The sequence below is a fragment of the Corvus hawaiiensis genome, chromosome 14 (genome assembly GCF_020740725.1).
Source record: "Corvus hawaiiensis isolate bCorHaw1 chromosome 14, bCorHaw1.pri.cur, whole genome shotgun sequence".
Lineage (NCBI taxonomy): Eukaryota > Metazoa > Chordata > Aves > Passeriformes > Corvidae > Corvus > Corvus hawaiiensis.
Window position 1 is genome coordinate 5,431,269 of NC_063226.1, and position 20,493 is coordinate 5,451,761.

A 20,493-nucleotide genomic window follows, 5' to 3' on the forward strand; every position below is an offset into this window, starting at 1 on the left:
GGAGAAGCTGTGGGAGCTGGGCTTGATTAGTCTGGAGAAGGGAAGACTGGGAGAGGATCTCATCCATCCATACCAGTATCTCCAAGGGGTGCCAGAGGATGGTGCCAGGCTCTGTTCAGTGGTGCCAGTGACAGGACAAGGAGCAATGGCCATAAACCAAACCATAAGAAGTTCCACGTCGACATGAGGAAGAATTTCTTTCCACGGAGGGGGCAGAGCACTGGGACAGGCGCCCAGAGAGCAGCAGGAGCAGCTGAGGGAGCTGGGAAAGGGGCTCAGCCTGGAGCAAAGGAGGCTCAGGGGGGACCTTGTGGCTCTGCACAATTCCCTGACAGGAGGGGGCAGCCGGGGGGATCGGGCTCTGCTCCCAGGAAACAGGGACGGGATGAGAGGGAACGGCCTCAGGCTGCACCACGGGAGGGTCAGGTTGGACAGCAGGAGGAATTTTTGCATGGAAAGGGCGGTCAGGCCTTGGCAGGGGCTGCCCAGCGAGGTGGTGGAGTCCCTATCCCTGGAGGTGTCCGAGGAAGGTCTGGACGTGGCACTCGGTGCTCTGGGCTGGTGACAAGGTGGGGATCGGTCACAGGTTGGACTCGGTGGTCTCGGAGGCCTTTTCCAGCCTCTCTGATCCCGTCACGCCACGTCGGGAGCAGCTCCCGGCGCCCGAGGCGAGGTGCGGCGGGGAAATGGAGCCGTGTGACGGCGCGGCCGGCAGGGGGCGCTCCCGCGGGCCCGTGGGCGGGGCTGGAGGGGGCGTGGCCATCGCAGACCCCGCCCCGCCCTCCGCGCTGTCCCCGCTGCCGCTCCGGGACGCGGCAGCAGCGCCGGCGCCATGGTGAAGATCGCCTTCAACTCGCCCTTCGCCCTCAAGGATGAGCCCAAAAAGGAGGCGGCCGAGGCGCTGGTGGCCGACAAGGTGCGGGCACAAGGGTGTCCTGGCCAGCGGCGGCGGGGGGAGGAGCGGGGCGGTGTGAGGGGGGGCGCGAGGAGACGAAGCCGCCGCCATTTTCTCGCGGCCGGGGGAGGCGGCGGCGGCCGCGGGGCTCGCGCTCCTGTGGCGGCTGCCCCGGCGCGCCCTGCCCGCGGCTGCGGGAGCGTCTCCCGTCAGCCGCCAGAGGCTGCGGGGCCCCGGTGCCGCGGTGTTGTCCCTCTCCGCAGCCCCGTCGCGGTGCGATGTCCCGTGACACCCCCGGGCCAGCGCCGGCACCGGGTGTTTATCTCGAGTTGGGCCCGTGCCAGCGCCGCGTTTCCTGACGGCGCTTTAAAGCTCCCAGCTCGGCCCTGGGCCGGCCGGGGAAGCGCAGGGAGAGCTCCCCCCGGCGTGGGCAGCGGTCGGCCGGCGCCTTGCAGGCGAACAAAGCGGGCTGAGGCTCGTCCTCCGCTCCTGGCGGCGCTCGGAGCCTCCCGGCAGCTGCGGTGAGGCGTCGGTGTCGCGCTTAAATTAAGAAACCTGCCATAAAGGGTTTTAAATAGAAACCCAGGCTAGCACCCTGTGGTTGGCTTTTCCTTCCCAGCGAGCTGCGCGTCGCTGGCTTGAGTGGAACTTTCCCAATTTGTGGGAAATTTGTTTTGAAGGTGTCTTGCGTTTTAGGCAGGTGGAGAAGCTCAGCCTGTAGGTAAATACATCAGTGGTTCTAGACGGGGAAGATGGCACGGGCTGAGTTTATTTGAAATTGGAAGGTAAGAAAATTTTTAAAACAACAAAACTTGTGGAGTTGGGCTCTAGTTCTTCCTTTTTTTTTTTTTTTTTCCCTTCTAAGCTGTAATCAGGAAAGCAGCTTCCCTTCCAGCCTACACAGCCTCACCTGAAATAGCCTCCCTTTGGAAGGAGAAGGGATGCAGAGTGATTTTCCTGCTCAGTGCACTCTTCTGAGCTGTCAGAGCTTGATGTGTGCACATTTAATATAGTAGCACTGAATTACAGGATCAAAAAGAGAGAAAGTAGGAAAACGGGGTAGATAAATGATTTAAAATTTGAAGATGTCATTAGCCTGGCCAATTTCTTGTGGGACAAACTCCTCAGCTACTCCTGAGGCAACTGGTTGTACATACATTTACTAGCCCTGTACTGTGAAAGCTTTGACTGGAATAGTTCTAATAAACACACCCCTTTTTGTGTTCTCATGAGAGCTGCTCCTCTCAATTTGGAATATCCTGTGTGTTTGCACACACGTACTTGGGTTTTTAACAACTCTTCACTCTGGCTTGAGGGCTTGGAATTGCGTGTAAACATCAAGTTCATAATTTTATTCCAAGACAGACTTGTTGGAGTGGTTGTTAATGTCTTCTTTTGCTGGAATATTTGTGCAGAGCAAACAAGCTTAAAGGCTAGTGTTGGCTGAAACAGCACAATAAAAGTCCCCTGGAGTATCTGCACAAAACCCTTGAGCTTGCAGAATATTCTCCCTGCAGGTTCTTTGGGGCTGTCAGCAGTGTTAAAACAAGTGACTTTTCTTCTTGTCTCTTATCCCTCGTTTTCTCTGCTTGTTATGGCTTAGAACTGCATTTTCTTTGTAGGTTTTTGATGACTTTTATCTGTTACTTTTGTGCAGAGGTTTTGTAACCTGCTGGAGCAAAATCTTCCTATTGTGTTCTCTTAGCAGCTCTGTCAACTCCTCCCTCTCAGATTCAGCTGCCCACATTGCTGCTTAATATGCTGAACCACCTTTGCTTTGTTTGAAATAGGTGTAGTGCAAGTGTAGCTAATTAGATGTCGACATCATCCCTGCACTGGGATGGCTGGAGTGCCAAAACTGGTGCAGACTGGTGTGTTCAAGTAGGGACAGGCTGGATGAGTAAGGACCTCCAAGGTGGAGGTGAACATGGAGAGAACAGAATTAATCTCCATCTTACAGCTGCTTAACCCTGAAAGATGATTTTCACGCAGTGCCATAGAAATTTGGCATCATTCTGACTTGAAACCAGGGTTTGGCTTTGTTTTTGTAGTTTGTTTCTTTTTTAACAAATGCTTCACATGCCAATTGTAGCAGCTCGTGTCCTGCTGAACCAACATTTTTGTGTTTGGAGGATGCGCGAGTGGAATGTGGGAGTATTGACTTTCACAAAACAGCTTGGGGTTTGTTTCAGTGCTTGCATAACTGATGGCTTTGACTTTTATGCTGCTGCATCTTGCTGAGCATGGAAATATTGCAACCTCGGTGATAATGCTGGCGCTTGTTGGGAGCACAGGTCATTAAATGTGTTGTGTTCTGCAGGACCCAAATAAAGAAAGGCCATGGAAGCTGTTGTGCCCAGCCCAGCCACTGATTCTGGGAACACCTCAAAGGAAAAGCTCTTTTACTGCGAAATCCAATTTTCTTCCTTCCTGACCAGGACAAAGAGCAGATCTTGAAAGCAAGCTATTAAATCCTGGAGTCAGGAATCATTAAAGGGACCTTCTTGACCGAATATAGAGGTTATCTAAACATTTTGGGTTTGGTGGTTGTTTTTGTGTTTTGTTTTTTCCTTTTAAAGACTCAAGCCCAATGTGTGATTCCAGGAGGGAATGTCTCTTCTGGTTGTTTAGTATTTGACAGTACTTTTGCTGTTCTCTTCACTTGGCTTGCCTGAGCCTTGAAGCTGGAAGTCTGGGAAGATGCTGTGGGAGCTCTGGAGGGTTAAACTTTCCTTTCAGACACCACCTCTGCCTTTGCAGTGAGGATTGCACAACTCGCCACCTACCTGAGAGTAGTTTCCTTTGGGTGCAGTCATCCTTGTTTGAGAGAACATTGGGCGGGGGAAAACAAGCTGCTGAGCTAAAGAGGGAAGTTTCAGGCTGTTGGAAACAAAACTTCCTGGGATTTGGGTAGGAGAGAGGTTATTTTGAGGCTGCAGGGTAGGATGTGCCACAGGGACTTGTTTTCATTTGGCATAATTGGAAGCTGTGTTTAAGCTGACGAGTGGTTTTCTTTCATAATGGACTTTGCTTGTGCATATTAAAAGTTCCAAAACCTGGTGACTCGTGTCAGTTGTCTGTTCCCCAGCCAAGAGACAAAGTTGCATCTTGGCTTCTTCTGTTAATCCAGCTTTGGGAGGAAAAGTAATGTTAATGCAAGTGATAGTGAGAGGAGGAGGGGAAAGAGGCTTTACCAAAAGGCCTGAAGACGCTGTGTACCTTTAATGACCTTGATCTACAAATCCTGCTTTCTTGTACTAGACCGTGGCTGCAGCACAGTATCTTTTGTTACAGTTATTTAACTTTCTTACAATTCAAATAGTTCCTGGACAAAGGTTTGTCTAGAAAAACATCCTCTAACTCAGAAAATACTCTTGGTGCTGTTTGAAAACTGATCTTAATCTGATGCAGTAACGTTTCATGTGAGTGTTTTCTTATTTTATGATTCTGACTTGTAATTCCTGCACCTAGAAGAAGTAGAAGATGGTGGGTCAAAGTGAAGCAGTTGATAACAATGCACTTTAAATTCAGAGCAGCTGCCCTTTCTAAGTTCTCACCTTTCTTTATTTAAAGGACCCAGAAGTTGCCACACACAGGGCTGAAAACTCATCTGGAAGATGTCTCTTGACTCTGCTGGGCCTGGCGTTCATTTTGGCAGGGGTTGTTGTGGGTGGAGCCTGCATCTACAAGTACTTCATGCCAAAGGTAATGTGAGAGTTCTTTTTTATTTAAACAGCATTGATTAAAAAAGGTGTAAATGGGTTATCACTAGACTGGAAAGATGAAGGGGAAAGAAGGATCACGGGGCCATGAAGATTGTGTGTCTTTTGGGTGTGACGGAGCTGTGCTCAGTCTCGGCAGACAGAAATGCAGTGTTAAGAGCTGGTTTGCTGTGAGGTAACTGCCCTTGCTCATGTCCCAGCACAAGGTGTACCGTGGGGAGATGTGCTACTTTGAGAACGAGGGCCGGGAGCGCGCGGTGGAGCCGTACTTCCTGCCCATTGCCGAGGAGGCCGACATCCGCGAGGACGACAACATCGCCATCATCGATGTGCCCGTCCCCAAGTTCTCCGACAGCGACCCCGCCGCCATCGTGCACGACTTCGACAGGGTCAGTGTCCGGGGGCACGGCCGGGACCGGGGACAGGCACGCACCGCTCGGGGGATTGCGCTCGGGGCTTTAAAGCTCGCTGTCAGCGCGAGTGCTGCTTGGGTTTTAGTGTGACACAGCTGACCCTGTGAACTCTGTAACAGTGGGATTAACTGCAGTGGTGGTACAGTCACTGTGGGTAGGAACTCTGAGTTGTTTCCCAGAAAAATGCATCTCAGTGCTGTGCAACTCTACTGGTACCTGTGGGATATCTGGAAGTGCCTCTTGCTGTTTGGTCAAGAATCCCATGTAAATGGAGGACATCCTAAATGTGTGTTAAGGGGCTAAGGATGCAGCACAATGTCACAGCAAATTGTTGGATTGCAAACAGGTGTGGGCCTTGGAGAAGGGCATTGAAAAATCACTTCAAGCAGCTGAAACTTGGAACCTGACAATGCTGTGTAGTTGCATGGAGTTTGTGTAAGGCGAAGAGGAGAGGATGGCTTTCATTTGACTTTTTTATTAAAGTTGTGTTGATAGTGTTAACATTTATCCTCAGTCAGCTGTAAAAGCTCTCAGAGGTTGGTTGTAAATCCAGCCTTGGCAATGCAGATAGAATAAACAGGTAATTCTAGTTGCTGCAGTTCTTGTGCTCAGTGGCAATGCTGATGAGATTATTGTAGGGACTAATACTTTTCCTGAAGAACTATTTAAAGGGAACGATTGTTATTGGCAGCTGGATACCTTTTGTTTGTACTGTGCTTAATTAGACCTTTTCAGTTATGAGATCATACTCCCAAATACTTCCTCTGTGTTAGTACAAACTGTACTCCTTTACAATTATGGCAGAAGCTGCTTTTCCATTCAGCTTTCTCTTATCTGCGAAAGTTTTTTAAACTATTGCTGTAACCGCTTGGTTTACCAAAGTGGTAACAGTTCAGTTCTTACACGGAGCAGTTCCTGAATGCATCACTTCTGTAGTAGCTGTGAGTGATATCCAGCTATTTTAGCTTGCCTTGCTCCTGGTAGAATTGTGTTCTGCTAATTGAAGGCTCCCTGACTAACTGAAAACTTTTTTTAAAACAGCTTTTGACAGCGTATCTCGACCTGCAGCTGGGGAACTGCTACGTGATCCCGCTGAACACTTCCATAGTCATGCCTCCAAGGAATCTGATGGATCTCTTCGCCAAGCTGGCGGTACGTGGGAGCTTTGCTGCTGGGTTCTGCTGACAGGCTGCCTTTTGCTAAGAGTGCTGGGTGCTGCTCCTGAACTTCAGGCCCTTGCTAGAACAGTCCTCCCTCCATCAGAGTCCATAATCCCCCAGCTCAGTCACTGCACTGAAGTTAAGGCCAGCTGTCAGTGTATATTATGTTGAGTAGATTCATGCCTAATGCTCTTATTAATACCTGGCTTTATGAGAGCTGAAAGCAACCAGCAGATAAGGCTAAATTTAGCTGTTAGAAAGGAATTTGATAAAGCTCCAAATATCACTGAAAGCCTAAACCTGAGAGTTACTCCCAGCAAGCTCGGTCGCCCCGTGAGGGTTTTGCTGAAAAGAACAATGTGAACTTGTTCCCCAGTTATTGGCGCTGCAGTTATGAGATCACCACAAGCATTTGACTCTTCAGTGACTAAAACTGGTGTTCTTCCAAGATGATTTGTGGGTCAAGTTAACAGAATTTGTTGCTGCTTCCCACTTAAATGCAATACTTGGCTGTCATGTGTCAAATGGACTTTTTAAGAAAATCATTGACTCTCTTACATCTGGTTCTAGAGGCCACTGGTCTAGTTTAGCTTGTTGCAGTATTTTTTTTAGCTCCATGAAGATAAGCTGTAAGTGTATGTCCCTGCCCCTGTTTTAGGAGTTGAGGGGTAGGAAGCTGTCTCAGTAGTGCTGGGAGCATCTGGTGAAGCCTTTTGTAGGTTGGCCTGCCTTTTTTATATTAGAAATACATTGCCTCAAACCTGGAGTCTTTCACAATACTTTGTTTCTCTTTTAGCTGCAAATTTTGTGTACAGATAAACCTGACCAGGTTCTATTTACATTTGCTTCACATGAGGCTTGCAGAGTTGAGGTTAATTGTGCCTTGTTTGGATGTAACTGCAGCTGTTTGAAATGGCCTCTGCCAGTTTTTAACTTCCCTGGTATGCGACTGGTTGAGCTCAGCATATCTTGGTATTAAAAATCAGGAAGGCTGGACTCTCCTGCTTGAATCCCTTCCAAAGCAAAGAGTAAAATGTAGTGGTAAGCAGCAGTCTGTACCTGCAGGTTTTGTCTCTTCCAGACTGGCTCTTACCTGCCCCAGACGTACCTGGTGCGTGAGGAGATGGTGGTTACAGAGGAGATTGATAACGTGTCTGATCTGGGCATCTTCATCTACCAGCTCTGTGTGGGAAAAGAGACCTTCAGGCTTCAGCGCAGAGACCAAATCATGGGTAAGTTCCCCTCAGGAAAAAGCAAAGGTATTGTTTAACTAGGGAAGGGGTAAATACTTAAACCTGGGGAGTTTTTAGTCTTGGGAATCTGAGTGCTCAGCAGAAGCTGAGGCTACTCCTGATCCTGCTGGGTATTTCCCCTCCCTTCATGTCTGAATGTGAAGTGTCATTTGAACATGCTGAAAAAGTTTCAGTTACACAATTACAGGCTACATGCCCAAACCAAATTTAAGTCTGTTTTTGTTCTATCTTTTGGTTGAACTTAAAAGTTAGTTTGACCCCAAAATCCATATAATCCATCAGATAATGTGAGTCTCTGTAGGCACAGCTCATTCTGTCCCTGTCCTATCTAAAACTGGGTTACAGGAGCACCAAATAAAAACATTTTCTTCTGCTTTACTTGCTCTGAAAAAAAAAGTAATTGAACAGTGAGCTCCGGACATCCCAGACTTCCTCTCTGAAAGAGGAAGAACACTCCAGAGGAACTGCTGAGCTCTGGTTCTTTATTGCCTGTGTGCTCCTGCCACTCTGTGACAGGGACTGAGCTGAGGTGTCTGTGCTCCGACCTACTGGGACGAGGCCTGGGGGACAGAAATCTGGTGCTGTGAGTTTTGCTTCAGTGTAGCTCAAAGCATTTCATATTTGCTGCTCCCACCAAACAGAGCGAGCTAACCCTTAGTCAGTTAGAGCCTTTCAGAATGCAGATGTTTGGTTTGTCAGGACTCTGTGCTCTGGTTTGGCTGCCAAGCTCTTAGGCAAGAGTTTCCTCAGCCCAGTTGCAGCATCAGGAGCCACATCTGCTGCTTGCTGCACACAACATCCTGTTGTGGATGGAAGGAAGGCTCCCTCTGTGGGAGCAGCAAAGGGGTTCTGTGTAGGGCACATGAAGGAACGCTAAATGCTGTCCTCATGGGAGGCAGAGGCGTGTGACTGAGCTGTTGTGAGGATGATTTTGGGAACAAGGCTAAATTGACAGCTGCTGTGTCTGTAGACAGCCCTGTGAAGAGTGTTTATGATGTTCCCTGAAATCATCCTGCTCTAACGCGTTGTTGACATCTTTGCCGCAGAGCAAAAGATTCCTGCAGAGCACTTGCACAAAAGGATTCTGGTAAATGGAAAATGCTTCCTGGTACAGCTGCTGTGCTGTAACTCTCCCTCTTTGCCTGTGGAGGGGAGAGGGTGGGAAATCTAATCAAAGTGAGGAGAAAATTGTTCAGGGGCCAGTCTTGCCTTGCCTTCCCCACCTCATTTCTAGCACACAGTGTATGAGCCATGTCACAGAAATGAGACTGCAATGGATAAACTCCTGGAACTTCTCTGGGAAAGTCTTCTCATTTCTTCTCATTTTGCTGGTGTTGCCTTGGCTCTCAGCTTTTGTGGAGTTTGTGTGTTCATCTGTTAAACTGACCTCAGGTGCTGTGGCAATTTCCTGGACTTGTAACTTGGAGGCATAGGAGGAACCCAGGTTATCCTGTTGGGTGGGCATTGGAAACTTCACCTCCATCCTGATGCCTTTGAATTGAAGGACAGCCGGGATTTTAGGTGTTAATAAACCAAAGCAGTGCCCTGCTGGGGTTAGGTAAAGAGGTGGTGCTTCTCTTGCTTACTCTGAACAATTCTCTTCTAATTAAACAAACTAAATCTTCTCTGAATTACTGCAAATGGAAGTGATTGAGGAGAGCAGCTCTTTGATGGTAGGACTGCTGTGTTCTTGTCTCTTACTGAGCCACAGCTGATACAAGTAAACTGCCTGGGTCAGACGCAGTGCTGGCATGTCCTGAAATAGAGAAAAATCACTCCAATAGTGTTAGGAAGAACTAGAGTGAGGTAAATCCTCCCAAGGTGAAGTGCTCTGCAAAGCACACCCTGTGCAAATGCACATTGGGCTAGGGATTTGGGATGGAAAACAAGCCCATAGCAGGCTCTGGTGGCAATTCCTGGCTGGAGAAACACAATGCACGGAATGATTGTGTCTTGTAATGATGGAAGCTGGCAATGCTTGCTCTTCACTCAGCCTCTTGTCGTCTCTCGTCCCCAGGTGTGCAGAAACGGGCAGCGGAGAACTGTCACTCAATCAGACACTTTGAAAACTCTTTCGTGGTTGAGACGAAGATTTGTCAGCAGTGAAAGGTGACGGATGGGAGGTGACCAGGTCACACCTTCTTGGAGAAGTCAGCGTTAGACATCGACTTCTGCAATTAAACCGTGCAGTGATAATCAAAAGCCTTATGCATTTTCTGTGTATTGCTTGTATTTCAGAAGACAAAGTCACCATTTCAGCTTTCGTTGATCCTTGGTATAACTTTTTAGTTGTCTCATGTAAAACTTAAATTTGAGTAAGGTTTTTTTAGAAAGCTAATATCAGTTTATCTGTTGAATGTGTTTGATTTAGTGTAATCTGGGAATGGCAGAAAAATATATATATATAAAAATGTTAACCAGTTCCTTGGCTGGAACCAGTTATGTTCACCTTAACTTTCACAGAATGATTAATATTAATAATCTGTGGTTTGCACATCTTGTGTAGTTCTGTAGAATAGCTCTGCACTCCGTATCCTGGCTCAGAAACCTTCCTGATCTGGCTCATTAAAGGTTTATTTTAACGACCATGTGTGCAGCATGTAAAATCCAAGCTCAGTGATCAGAAACCTTTAACACTACCCTATTTCTTTTTGTGCAATTACTGTATTGAATCGTATGTATATTTGGAACCTTCCCTGAGCTTACGTTGAGTTCTTCTCCCTTAGTTTGGTTTTGTGGCATTTAGTTGTTAGATCAGATAGAGTTGCTCTTAAAGCTTGTCAGTATTTTTGGTTATGACTTGATTTATCCTGTAACTTCCTATTTCCAGGGTCTGTTCTGGTATAGCTCACTTGTGAACGTGACTGTAGTTGTAAACTTAAACTACTTGGGCTTATATAAACTTTTTAGATCAACTTTTTATGAGCAAGTAGCATTACTGCTGCAGTCAGAGCATTGTTCCCTTTTTTTGGAAAGCTGCAGTCTAAAGAGAATGAAGAGTTAGTGTCCTGCAGTTGATAAACCTGAGAGTTTTATTAAGGGACTTTATATTGGCATAAATTCTGCAACCCTATAATAAATGTTTCTCTAAAACTTCGGTGTTTGTGTGATTTCCTGGTGCTCAGAGGTGAGGGGGGTGATGCTGTGGGCCTGAGGCGTCGTGCAGTGCTCTTCTCTTACCCCTCTTAACTTGTTTTTGAGCTTGTGAAGCTGAACTTCCTCTTCTGGTGCTGTGGAAATGCTTTGTGGTGCCAGACAAGCTCGAGGAACAGAGGGTAGAACAGACAGCTCTCTCCAAACAGCATCCCCCAGGGGCAGCTCGGGGGGTGTTCACTGCAAGGGCAGGATGTATTTACAATTCATTTGAATATTGCTGGTGATGAGGCTGTGATTGAAGGTTTGCCTGTCCCAGGCTGTTCATGGGTGTTAATGAGGGGCTGTTCAGCACATCGGGAGAGGCAGAGGTTAATGAATGTTTAGCTCTGACCCTGAGCTTTGCTGGAAGCTCAGACAGGAAAGTCCTGCCCTGAAACTTCTGGGGCTCCGAGCTAAAGTGTTGCTGAACCCTTGTAGCTTTCCTGGAAAGTGCCTGGGATTGTGCAGCTGGAAGGAAAGCAGCAGGATTTCTGCACAGAGAGCCGTGGGGAGGGAGACGTGCCTGTAGGAGTTGCTGCTCTCTCATTGCCCAGGAAACTGCAGGAGAAAGGAGAACACAGGACTTTTAGCACAGAAACTAACACAGCTCTTCCCCCAAGGATGTGTCCCAAAACCAGAGCTTTGGCTCTAGAATAGTGTGTGTAGGAGAGTATTTCAGTAAATTGAAGTGTATAATGAAATAAAATGCTGTAGAAAGCTCTGATTCCTGTCACTGTGAGCCAGGTTTCTTTCACTCACGGGGTGTTACTGGGAGAAGCAGCTGTGCTGGGAAGTTTTTCCTCCAGATTTTGTGCCTTTGGACAAGGGGTGATTTCCTGCTCCTCTGCATTGGATGGGAGGATAACCAGGATGGGTTCTTTTCATAACCTTGAGCGGAAGGACTTGGAGATGTGTTGGTTGTGGAGAGCAAGAAGCATCTGCTTGTAGCAGTGAGGTGTGATTATATGGAAAAGAAACCCCAGGAGTTGCTCTTTCCAGCTCAGAGTGTCCATGGAGTGGATGCACCTCCAGCCAGGAATGCTGGACCTGCTTCCACATGGGCTGGAACACTTTCTATACCTTTGGAACGAAGTGAAGTCAGTTCTTTCAGATGTTATTGGATGTTCCAGGCAGGGAGCCAGGGACAGCAGGAACAGATTGTTCTCACCTGCTCTGAGGTGAGCAGGGAGCTGGATTTGGTCACACGTGTGCTCTGCTGGGCTTGTTACCTATCCCTAAGCGTTTTAGGCTGGGGCTGTCCAAGCCAAAATGGAATTTTCAGGTACTCCTGGGATCTTCTAATGCTGTGTTCGGCTTTGAGCAGCTGCTGTGTTCGGCTTTGAGCAGCTGCTGTGTTCAGCTGGGCTGTCGAAGCAGGAGGGAGCACGAGTTGGAGGAGTCCTTTGCACCAGTAGATGGCACAGGCAGCAAACACTTGGGTGTAAAGTGTGCATAACTGGTCAAAACTTGGTGCGTTCATCCAACAGACAGTTTTTCAGCTATTTTACCAAAATTAAACCTAAAAATGGTTTGATCAAAGCTTCCTCCACCTGGTGCTTCGTGTCTTGGCTTAGTTTGTGTCTATAGTAAGGAACATTTTTATAATAGAGCTGTAACTGTGTAAAACCCTGTTAGTATCTGAGTAGAACTGTACTGCAGGCATGGGTGTGGTGACTGAGGGCGTGACACTGCCGGGATGCAAATGCAAACTCATTTACTGTAAGAGTTTCATTTACATCTGTGTTTACTGCAAAAGCATCCTGTGGGTATGGCACAACCAGCAGGATCTCTGCAGGCACATCGGACTGCTTCGTTGGGGGAGCTGGCAGGTTCATTTTCTGACCCTATAAATTAAAAATTAGATGTAAAATTTAAATACTTCTATCAGCGTGAAGCTGGCAATGCAGTGCTTTGGATATTTCCTCTTGCAGCATGACATGTGGGTTCGTTTGGGGTTTTTCTAACCAGAAAAGCACATGAGAAATCATTAAGAACACAGTTGGTTTTGGTTCTCGGAGGAGATGCTGTTGCCCTTACAGAACCTGCTGCTCTGTGTGACTGCTGAGGTGTGGGTGGCTGTGGTGACAGACTCTTCCATTAGAGTATGTAATAGTCTAAATTAGAACTTCAGTCTCCTCCAGCCTTACTGTTGATAAAAATCTATAAAAATTGAACTTCTTTGCATATATAAATATCTTGAGGTGAAGAGCTGGAGAAAAAAAAATAGGGGGAGTGTGGAGACCTTTGAAAAACCCCCTGAGGCCTCAGGCTGGTATGAAAAGGAGCTTTAGCACCTCAGACTTGATAAACTGCTTGTCTCAACCAGGCTTTTCTGGCCGTAAGCTCAGCTCTGTGCTGCAGCCTGTTGCAGCACGGCTGTGCTTGGTGTGGCAGTGAGAAACTGTCACCTCCCACCCACAGCAGCACTCCCAGGGTCTGTGCAGGGGTCTGGGGAGCAAAGAGCCTGCTGGGACTCCAGCAAGACTGGGCTGGCTCCTGTGGACTTGATTAGTTCTCGGGAAAACTCCCCAAAATCCAGCTGTGCTCAGCAGAGTCTGGGGTCAGTGATGGCTGAAATCTCAGCACTGAACAGCCCGGCCCTGAGGAGAACTCGTGTCCCAGAATCCCAGGATGTTTGGGTTGCAAGGGACCTTAAAGCCCATCCAGTGCCACCCCCTGCCATGGGCAGGGACATCTTCCCTATCCCAGGTTGCTCCAAGCCCCGTCCAACCTGGCCTTGGACACTTCCAGGGATCCAGGGGCAACCACAGCTGCTCTGGGCACCCTGTGCCAGGGAAGAATTTCTTCGGTATATCTGAATTTCCCATCTCTCAGTGTGAACCCAACAGTGTCCTGTCACTACTTCCTGATGAACAGTCCCTCTCCAGCCTCCTTGTAGTCCCTCAGACACTGGAAGGTCTCTTCCTCCAGAACCTTCTTTTCTGTAGGCTGAGCAGCCCCAGCTCTCCCAGCCTGTCTCCACAGGGGACGTGCTGCAGTCCGCTTAACAACTTGGCCTCCTCTGGACTCATTCCAGCAGCTCCCTGTCCTTCTGATGTTGGGGACACCAGCACTGGACACAGCACTGCAGGTGGGGCCTCAGCAGAGCTGTGCAGGACCAGATAAATGGGGTGCAGCCCCCAAACCCTCCACTTCGTATGTGAATTACCCCCCTGGGAGGGCTGAGCTCGAGGTCAGGCTTGGAGGGATTAAAGCTGCTTTGCCTGTCCTCATTCCAGGCCGGGTGGGGGATGGCTCTGCTGCCAGCTGTGGCACAGAACCCAAATGCCAGCACTGATTGAAGCTTCCAGGCTGCCACCAAAATAATTACGATACGGATAATTACAGTGACATTATTGCATTAACATTATTTCTTCATTATGAGTATATATTTGTGTTATTACCTAGGCAATAGGATGGGTGTATTTCCTGTCTTGAGAGTAATTAGAGGCTTTCTACCCACCACTCCACCTCCCAAGGAAATTATTTCTTGTAGTTCAACTATTCTGTTTACTTAAATGGGTATTCTCTCTTTTTGTGCTGTGACAGCCCTGAATTCCACCTGAACAGATGCAAAAGTGAGTTTCCTGTCTGCAGGCTCATTCTCACTGTGGATGGTGGTTTGTGTCTTGCAGAAATGTTTGGGTTCTCCTGAGCTGCTGTTCCGTTTTAGGGCTTGTTGATGTTCGAAGCTGTTGTGGGCTAAATCCATGGGTGGACACCTGACTCTGGAACATGGAACTTCCTTCCTACAGACCAAATCCCTTGTTGGTGTGGAACCCAGTGCTTTTATTCTGGAATGAGAGTGTCAGCATGTGGGATTCATCACAAACAGATCCATGCATGGAGAAGGTTTAAGAGGGATATTGGGAAGAAATCCTTCCCTGTGAGGGTGGGGAGGCCCTGGCACAGGGTGCCCAGAGAAGCTGTGGCTGCCCCTGGATCCCTGGCAGTGTCCAAGGCCAGGTTGGATGGGTTTGGAGCAACCTGGGCTAGTGGAAGGTGTCCCTGCTCATGGCAGTGGAATGAGATTACCTTAAAGGTCCCTTCCCACCCAAGCCATTCCATGGTTCTGTGGATAAACCTACGCCTTCCACCTGGTGCCCCAAAATCCCTTGGGAGGGAAGGGCTGTGGAGGGTGTGTGGTTCTGTGGGTTGATGATCTCAGTGGTCACTTGGTGATAAGTAATTCACTACTTTGGATTCTCTGCCCTTGGGAATCGTAGCTTTTGTCATCTCATGTTCTCAGCCCTTTGCCCTAATTAAGCCTTACTTTTTTTTTAAATAAGAGTGATGTAGAAGCCCCACTTCAGACCACACTTCCTTTACCAGTGTGCATTGTCACCCAGCCTGAAGCTGGAAGCAGTTACAGCTTTGCCTCATATCATGACAAAAAACCCCCAAACAGGCAGGAGGATCAGACTTTCACACAACCCAAGGCTGACACTTCCGTGGTGAGCGGAGCTGCTGCTGCTACTTCTCACCCGTGAGCAGCCTCGGGGCACAGGAAGGCTCTGTGCTTATCAGATCCATCTGTGCCTCACTGTGAGCTGCCTTCCTGTGGGGACGAGTCCTCTTGCTCCCCTCACCGCTCCCGTGAGGAGTCGCAGGGCACTGCTGGATCCCTGGAGGATGCTCCAGAGCCACGGCTCCTTCTCTTCCCGCCCATCTCCAAGGGTTTGCCGTGGTGAGGCTGCACTGGTGGAGGTGGCTGAGCACAGCTTGCCCCAGGATTGCTGCCTGCTGGCTCTGTTTTCCCCCTGGATCAAGACCTTTGATTTGTGGCTGTCTGAGTAAAAAGTGAGCTCCAGATCTTCCCAGCCTTTAGAATCCCAGAATGGTTTGGGTTGGAAGGAACCTTAAAGCCCATCTAGTTCCAACCCCCCTGCCAGTTTACCTCCCACTCGACCAGGTTCCTGGACCAGGAACACTTTGTGTTTCTCCAATAAATATCCCATTTGCAGATGTATTGGATAACATAGGCATTTATCCTTTTGCAGACTCCCAGTATTTGTTGTTTCTCAGTGCAGCTGATGGTGTCCCTCCACAAAACTCTTCATTCTGCTTTCTTCATATCATTTTATTTTCTTGAGTTTTTGTGTTTTCATTTATATTTTCTTTGAAAAAACCAACCAGAACCCTCTTGTGCTCGAAGGCAAGATGTGTCCTCGCTGCAGAGCTGGGATTTATGGCAGAGCACGGTGATGATTTGAACCAGATCTCACCAGGGATTTGAAGTTCCATGAGAGACTCATGGGCTGGGGCAGATGAGCCCAGAGGGAGAAATTTTGGGTGAAGGAACTCAAAGAGCAGCATGACACCAACGTTGCCAGTGCTGCTGTCCTTTTTGGGTTTGGGATGGTGCCGCTTTAGGATTTTTAGGCTGTTAAGCAGCAGGAACAGGCTGGGCTGTGGGCTTGGATGGTTTGTGTTGATTCACTTAAATAAGAAACCTCATTCAACCAGAACCTCAGAGCTCTCTGAGTTTCAGCTTCTGTTTCACTCAGGTCTCCTGGGAACTTTCTCTGGAGCTGTGCCGACTTTTGCGTGCCCTTTAATATCCAGTGTCCTGTGACTGTGGATTTGTCCCAGATAATGGCACTGATCACAGGACTGCTGATCTGACAGCATATGAGGGAAACAAGTCAGCCAAAACCAGAGTTTGGGTGGGTTAAAATCTTTAAAATAAGTTTTTTCCCTTAGGACCTGTGGGAGCACAAGTGGGGAGGCAAAGCTGCACATTGTGGGTGGTAAAAGCCATGACCTCCATGAGCCTCACCAAGATATTCCCTTTTCACAGCACTGTTGGGCCACTGGGAAAATGGGAGATGAGTTAAGAGTGGTTCATGCTCACAATTCCTTATGGCACTCGATTATGTCATTGTGTTCATCCTGCCTTTGCTGGTTGCTTGGGCTTTTCATTTTCTTCTCTGAATTCAGGGGGGAAAAAGTGGGAGTAGAAGGAAACTTGAGCAAAATGGCATCAAAAATGATCATCTTGACAATTGGAGCTCTACCACATGGTGACCATGGACGTACCTGACCTCCAAGGATCTTCAGTCTCCCCCTCCCTTTAACCTCATGGTGGCACCTCTGCGGAGCCCAGACCCAACACTGGCCCTGACTGGCTTGGTCTGACCTAAGGTGCAGGAACAGAGCTGGAAGCAGGAACCAGAACCAGGCCTTCCCCTCTGAGGCAGTGACATTACTACATTTTATCACCGTTATTTTGTTCTCATGGCTTTACATAACCAAATCTTTTTTTCTAAATCAGATTTTTGGCCACAGCTGTTGATCATGTAGATCAAATTCTCAGAGTTTATCACCCCAAAGGCTGCAGCTCCTCTGCCCTGATGTAACTGGCAGCATGAACCAGGCACTGCCCTGATGGGTCTGGCTTACTTTTGGTCATGGTCTTTATCAAAACATCTCTGACAAGATTTCAGCTTTTTGTTTTTGTATTCGATGGGGTGGGCTCATATTTGGGTCACTCTCTGGAGGTTGTTTTTGGTTATTGAGATCTGAGGAGCAGAGTCCAGCAGTGCCAGGGGTGCTCTGTGTGTTTATTTACACCCAACGAGCTGGGGCTGAGGCTCATTTTTAACAGCAAAGTGAAAAGGAAGTAAGCAGTGCAGTAAAACGTGCCAAAGCTGCCTTAACCCCAGCAGGAAAACCTAACGAGTTACAGAGTTACAGAGAAACGGGGACTCTGCTCAGGATGTTGAGCAACCATGTGACAAAACAGCAAATAAAACAGTGCTGGTAAAAGATGTGTGAGGGGACAAAAATTCTGCTTTGGTAAGAGAAGCTGTAAATCAGCCCCTTTCATGGTGAAAGGAGATCTTTGGGATTCCATGGATGGCTCGTGGTGATGGCAGAGGATGCAGAGGGCACTGGAAATGTTGGAGGACACGTGGCCCCGCTCCCAGCTCGGGGGCAGGAGTGGCTGGGGATTCTGAGCATTGTGAGGTGTCCCCTCCCCCGAGGCTGGGGCACAAATCCCGCAGAGGAGGTGAAAAGGGAAGCAGCAGGGAGGGACACCCAAAGGTGCCGTCGTGGGATGGCTCAGAGCAGCAACGACATGGAACGAAACCAGGGAATTCATGAGCCCCAGAGCTCGGGGATCACCGGGGGCTCAGGCTGGTGGCCAGGCAGGGGGTGGGCTCTGATCCCAGCGGGCTGCGCTCGCCGCTGTCCGTGCCAGCCTCCCGTGCAGGGGCAGCGCTGAGCCTCAGCACGCTCCCAAAAAGCCCCAAAAAGCTGTGTCTCTCCTCACGGGGACGGCGGCCGGGGAGGAGGCGGTGCCCGAGGGCGGTGGGAGGTTGTGCAGCTGGTGCTGGGCTGGGAGCGTGGGGCAGGCGGTGGGAGCGGGGCAGGGTCGGAGCAGACCCAGAGCTCTGCTTCCCCCTGACCCTGCCGCCCTCACGCACCTTGTGCCTCCCAGAGCACTCTCTGCTGCTTCTGAACAGCTCGAGCTCCCCGGGCATCCCTCAAACCACCCCTGAGGCTGCGCCCTTGCCACAATGACTTTCCTTTTGGCCCAGCACGAATTAAACCTGGTTCTGTGCCCAAAAGCCGCTTGTCACTTCAGCGCAGAGCCAGCCTGGTGAGGGCACTGGCAGAGAGCTCAGTGCTTTGCTGCTCGGTGATAACAACGCCCTGGGGGAGGGCTGCGACCAAAGGAAACCCTTCCTGCAGAATAAAGGGGATATTTTGGGGTTTGGGGTTTTTTATTCTCGGTTACATTCTCATTCATAGATTCCCATTCCAGTGCTGCAGACCAGATTATTCAGATTATTTTAGCGATTCACAGAATATTCTGAGTTGGAAGGGACTCCCAAGGATCACTGAGTCCAGTTTGTGGATCCTGAGACAGTGAAAATACAGAGGCATGGAAAAAATACGCATGTCATGAAAATCCACCTCCTGGTAATCTGAGGAGTATCTTGATTCTCCAGGTGTTGGTAGCAGCATCACCAGGGGTTTGTGAGGCCTCAGTGTGGCTCCAGCAGATCCCCCCTGGAGCAGAGGTGCCCTGGGGGAGGGCAGGGCGGTGTCCCCTGAATTTGTCTCGTGTCACCAACCCCGGCCATTGCATCAACTTCCCGTCAAAAGAGATAATTAATGCTCATTTGAATAAGCCCCGTTGCCGTGGCAGGAGGGGAAGGCGCTGCTGCACCCACGGGATTTTCTGGGTGGAAAACTTCAGCTGCCTGAGGTTTCTCTCATTGAACGATTTCTGAACTTCTGACACCACTTTATGTAACAGCTTTTTCCCCTCAGGAGCTAAAAGTGACTCTGGGGGGGTTGGACAGGGCCACCCTGCTCCCCTCCCACGGGGGCCAAAAAGGACAGCGATGGGCTGGATTCTTGCAGCTGGAGGAATTCCCATTATCTTGGGAAACCTGTCCCTTGGCTTTTCTCGCCAGTGCAAGAAGAAGGGTAAAGTCATTTCAGAAAAGCATCTAAAATGTTCTGCAGGTGCTCAAGAGGCATCAAATCCAGGTGCTGCCACATGTTCGTGTGTATTGGTGATGCAGGGGGGAGAAGGAACCATGAATTACATTTAAAAAACATTTTTTAGAAATTATTATTTTATTATATACAACAGGAAATATAAAAATAAATATTTTTTTTCATCACTCTGCATGTGCTTCGTGGTTTCCATGAATTATCAGTGCTTGCTCAGCCATCAGGCACCGGCTCAGATTCCTGTAGGGAAGAGGTGGTGGAGTTTTCTTTTATTATGTGAAAGAGTTTTTGAAAAGAAAAAGAAAACTTCCTGTGTTCTGACAGGAACATCACCTTCACATCATTTTCCTACAATGTGTATGTCCCTTATATAAATTATAAAACAACATTTGCATAAATAAAAACCAATACTGTCACAGTATTTTACGCTTCCAAATGTAACGTTTCCAATGTTCACAGAAAAATAGCATTTTACAAGAAGGTGCAAACGAAATACCAAAGTCAAGCCCGAAGGTTCCGTGGTTTGAATTTAAAGCAAATGTTATTAAAAATACATCCATATTTGAGCCTTTCTTAAAAATCTCTTGTGGCACCTTTGACTCTGCTTCCAGGGAGTTCCCATTACAGCAAACTTCGGAAAAGTTTGGATCCTCTGTTTGAATCCTGCTGCTGTTGATGAGGAGTGGATGTGATGGCTATAGGTCAGTTATCAGCAAAAGGGAAATAATTTGCCCCGTTTTTGGTGAAAAGAGGACCTGAAAGGCTTGATGGACACCTGGCTTGAATAAATACCCTCCATGCAAAACCCCGTGGTTCAAAATCCACAACCCCGTGGTTCAAAATTCACAACCCCATGGTTCAATACTCATGGCATGGCTCCAACCCTTCTTTCCATACAGAAGTGGGAACTGATGGCACAAAAATAGTGTGTGGAAGCTTCACTGACTGTGTGATTTGGGGTGATGGCATTTGCTGCACCCCAAAATAAGGCTTCATTAATTATTTAAATGGGAAGAACCTTCTGCTCCTCACTCCGTGCTCAGCGTGGCTGGAGCAGGCTCTGGGCACTTTCTGGAGAAGCAGTCTCTGCTGGATTGTCTTGTGCTTCAGAAACAGAATATTGTGGCATCCAGTACTTTTTAGGATCAAATTCTTTCTGCACAGCAAGACCTCGAATCTTTGCTGTTTCTTGCTGATCAGGGCATGGCTGGGTGATGCCATGGGTCACGGTGGGGCATGGTGTCATCTCTGCCATGGGTCCGTGACCTCCTGCTGCCCAGCTGAGGAATAGAAATGCTCCTGTTTGTATTCAGTGAAAATTTGCAACTGAAGTATTAAATCAGGTCAGGTTTGGGGTTTTTTTGGTCAGGTTTGGGGTTTTTGGGGGGGGTGTTGTTCGTTTATTCCAACCCTCACTGAAAGCAGAAGTTTGAGTTGTTGTTT

At 48.4% G+C, this 20,493-nt stretch overlaps 1 protein-coding gene and 1 long non-coding RNA gene across 2 annotated transcripts; both read left to right on the forward strand.

Annotated features, from left to right (window-relative positions):
* Window positions 1-743: 743 nt before the first annotated feature.
* On the forward strand, window positions 744-10,536 carry ITM2A (integral membrane protein 2A). Its single transcript, XM_048318947.1, has 6 exons — window positions 744-916; window positions 4,469-4,600; window positions 4,818-5,006; window positions 6,072-6,182; window positions 7,272-7,422; window positions 9,461-10,536. Exons 1-6 carry the CDS (start codon window positions 833-835, stop codon window positions 9,547-9,549), a joined length of 756 nt encoding a protein of 251 aa, XP_048174904.1. The 5' UTR covers window positions 744-832; the 3' UTR covers window positions 9,550-10,536.
* On the forward strand, window positions 932-3,797 carry LOC125333197. Its single transcript, XR_007206796.1, has 2 exons — window positions 932-1,680; window positions 3,216-3,797. It is a non-coding gene; the product is annotated as an uncharacterized LOC125333197 (long non-coding RNA).
* Window positions 10,537-20,493: the final 9,957 nt, after the last annotated feature.

Bases quoted from the DNA above. Each gene is read 5' to 3' on its own strand.
- ITM2A (XM_048318947.1), top strand. From the start codon at position 833: ATGGTGAAGATCGCCTTCAACTCGCCCTTCGCCCTCAAGGATGAGCCC. The intron at 5,007-6,071 runs GTCAGTGTCCGG...TTTTTAAAACAG, and splicing joins TCGTGCACGACTTCGACAGG to CTTTTGACAGCGTATCTCGA. The intron at 7,423-9,460 runs GTAAGTTCCCCT...TCTCGTCCCCAG, and splicing joins GCGCAGAGACCAAATCATGG to GTGTGCAGAAACGGGCAGCG.